At 60.5% G+C, this 2,441-nt stretch overlaps 1 protein-coding gene across 2 annotated transcripts in view; it reads left to right on the top strand.

The window, feature by feature from the left end:
• Positions 1-1,717: 1,717 nt before the first annotated feature.
• SLC6A19 (solute carrier family 6 (neutral amino acid transporter), member 19) overlaps positions 1,718-2,441 on the top strand; it is a 51,725-nt gene continuing 51,001 nt past the window's right edge. For both annotated transcript variants that reach the window (XM_006893169.1, XM_006893168.1), the window contains exon 1: positions 1,718-1,919. In XM_006893169.1, the coding sequence (XP_006893231.1) occupies positions 1,718-1,919 (202 nt within the window). The remainder of the gene's footprint in view (positions 1,920-2,441) is intronic.

Below are 2,441 nucleotides of genomic sequence, written 5' to 3'. Positions count from 1 at the left end.
TCTTCTTCTTCTTCTTCTTCTTCTTCTTCTTCTTCTTCTTCTTCTTCTCTTTCAGGTCTCCTGGGCTAGCCTCACCTTCCCCTCCAATCTCACCTCTGCTGAGAGCCAAGTGCTGTTGTCTCTATTAGGTGGTGTTGGGTAGACTCTGACTCAGCTGCCCTCTGCACAGCCCTGGACTGTGCTCACAACCACTTCTGTGTTGATCCACTATGTTGATCCACCTGGGAGCCCAGCACATGGTCCTACACGCAAGCACTTCACTCTTCCTTACTGCTTCCACCCATCCCTGGCTCCCCACTCTCCGGAGGCAAAGCTTAGGCTCCTCCATCATCCCTCCCCCTCATTTACTCAAATGATGCAAAAGGAGAGGGGAAAGGGTCAGTGCAAACCAATCCTGCCCTCTGACTGGACAACTGGATCCTCTCGGTGGACAACACAGATGTTGGGTGCCCTTGGTGGACATTCCAGCACGTGGACCATAACCTCCATCTCCCCCTATGCTGTGCAGACCACCACTAATGGGACATACATCATGGCCGGCCAACGCTAGGGGCCATGGGGTAGGAAGGAGGTGATGGCCAACTGCTAGATGGAGCTCTGTGGAGAGAGTCCAGGGAACAGGGACTCTGTGGGAACAGGGATGCCTACTGCTCTGCTAGGCAGCCCGCTGGTCACATGGGGGCAGCCAGGACAGCAAGCACGAAAGTGGGGTAAGGGAGCACCTCCAATCTAGCCGCCCCGCACAGTCACCCACAGCTGCACCACAACCTCAACACGTGAAACCCTCCACCTTTCGGCCTAGGGATGCAGAGGAAACAGGGTCCTCTTCTTGCTGCCTCAGCCCCCAACACTGGGCTGGGTCCCCCTCCACTGACCTCTCTGGGGGGAAGGCTCCTGACCACCTCAGCAGGGTCAGCCCCACGGTGTCCCGGCAGTGTGCTGGGTCACCAGAGTCACCCTGAGGAGCAGCATGTTCTCAAGTGCCTGAAATAGTCTGCGTCTGGCCCTCCCAGTGAGGTACGTGTGGACAGGCTGTCCCCACGGTGAACAGGGGGCTTCGGGTGGACTCCGCAGTGGCCCTGGGTGATGCTAGCGTGACCAGAGCCATCTGAGGTCTCTGTAGAGCCAGCCAGAGGGGCTCCCAGGGGTTGGGTGTCAGAGGGTGTCTGGGCTCCAACCCCCTTTGATCTGGGGACCTGGAGTGGGGAGCCCTCACCCAGTCCTTCCTGCTGGTCTGGCTCCCTGGGCAGATGGGGGTGTGTCCTGAGCAGCAACAGCGCTGGAGGCTGAGCCCAAGAGCAAGCAGCTCCACATGCTAGTGGGTCAATAGACAGCGTGTTTGCCTTGGTCTCACCTCAGCGGCCATGGGAACGGCCTCCTGCGGACTTTAGAGGCTGGGTGTGACCCGTGGGGGCGTGCGCCCCAAGTGGGCATCCCCCGGGAGGGTCTCAGCGCGCGGCCAGTGGTTCCCTGGCCAGGCCGTGGGCGGCCCGGACAGGGTGCTGCGTGGATAAGGTATTAACAGTCCTGGGGACTCGCCCCTGGGATTTGCTGACTCTCTCTTTCAGCCCAGGTGCTGAAGTGAGGTGCCAAAGGTTCTCTATAAAAAGCCGGGGCACCGGGTGGCGGCCACTTGCCCGAGCTCACTGCTGACTGCTGACTGCTGACTGCTGACTGCTGACTGCCTGCGTGCCTGCGTGCCCTGCCAGAGACCACCATGGTGAAGCTGGTGCTGCCCAACCCGGGCTTGGAGGAGCGCATCCCGTCCCTGGGGGAGCTGGACACCATCGAGGCCGCTGAGGCCTCGTCCAGGCCCAAGTGGGACAACAAGGCGCAGTACATGCTCACCTGCGTGGGCTTCTGCGTGGGCCTGGGCAACGTGTGGCGCTTCCCCTACCTCTGCCAGAGCCACGGAGGAGGTAAGGTGGGCTCGCGCAGGAGAGAAGAGAGACCCTGTCCACAGGGAGTGGGGTGCAGGGGCACAGGTCACGCAGCGCAGGGAAAAGGCAGACCCGAGGGTCCATAAGGAGAAGTGGGGAGCAGGCTATGCAGGGTGAGGGAAGGGCACATTCTGTCCATGGGGAAATGGGGACATGGGACCAGATCACACAGTGCAGGATGGCAGGCTTGATTTATGGGGAGAAGGGGGACGAAGGAGACAGATATGCTTGGTAAACCCAGTCCATGGGAGAGGGGATCCACAGCGTCAATAGGGAAAGTCAGAACCCCAAGGGCCATGGAGAAGGGAAGGAAGAGCCCAGAGTCCATGGGGAAAGGAGGTGGATTCCAAGGTCTTTGGGGAGCGGTGAACAGACCCCAGAGTCCATGGGGCAGGGGTTGGGTCCCAGGGTCCTTGAGGAGAGGTGAGCAGACCCCAGAGTCCATGGGGAAAGAGGGTGTCCTGGGGTCCTTGGGGAGAGGTGAGCTGACCCCAGGGTCTA

This window comes from Elephantulus edwardii, unplaced genomic scaffold (assembly GCF_000299155.1).
Source record: "Elephantulus edwardii isolate Elephantulus edwardi_28Jun2011 unplaced genomic scaffold, EleEdw1.0 scaffold00125, whole genome shotgun sequence".
Lineage (NCBI taxonomy): Eukaryota > Metazoa > Chordata > Mammalia > Macroscelidea > Macroscelididae > Elephantulus > Elephantulus edwardii.
This window is presented reverse-complemented; position numbering and strand designations above follow the sequence as displayed.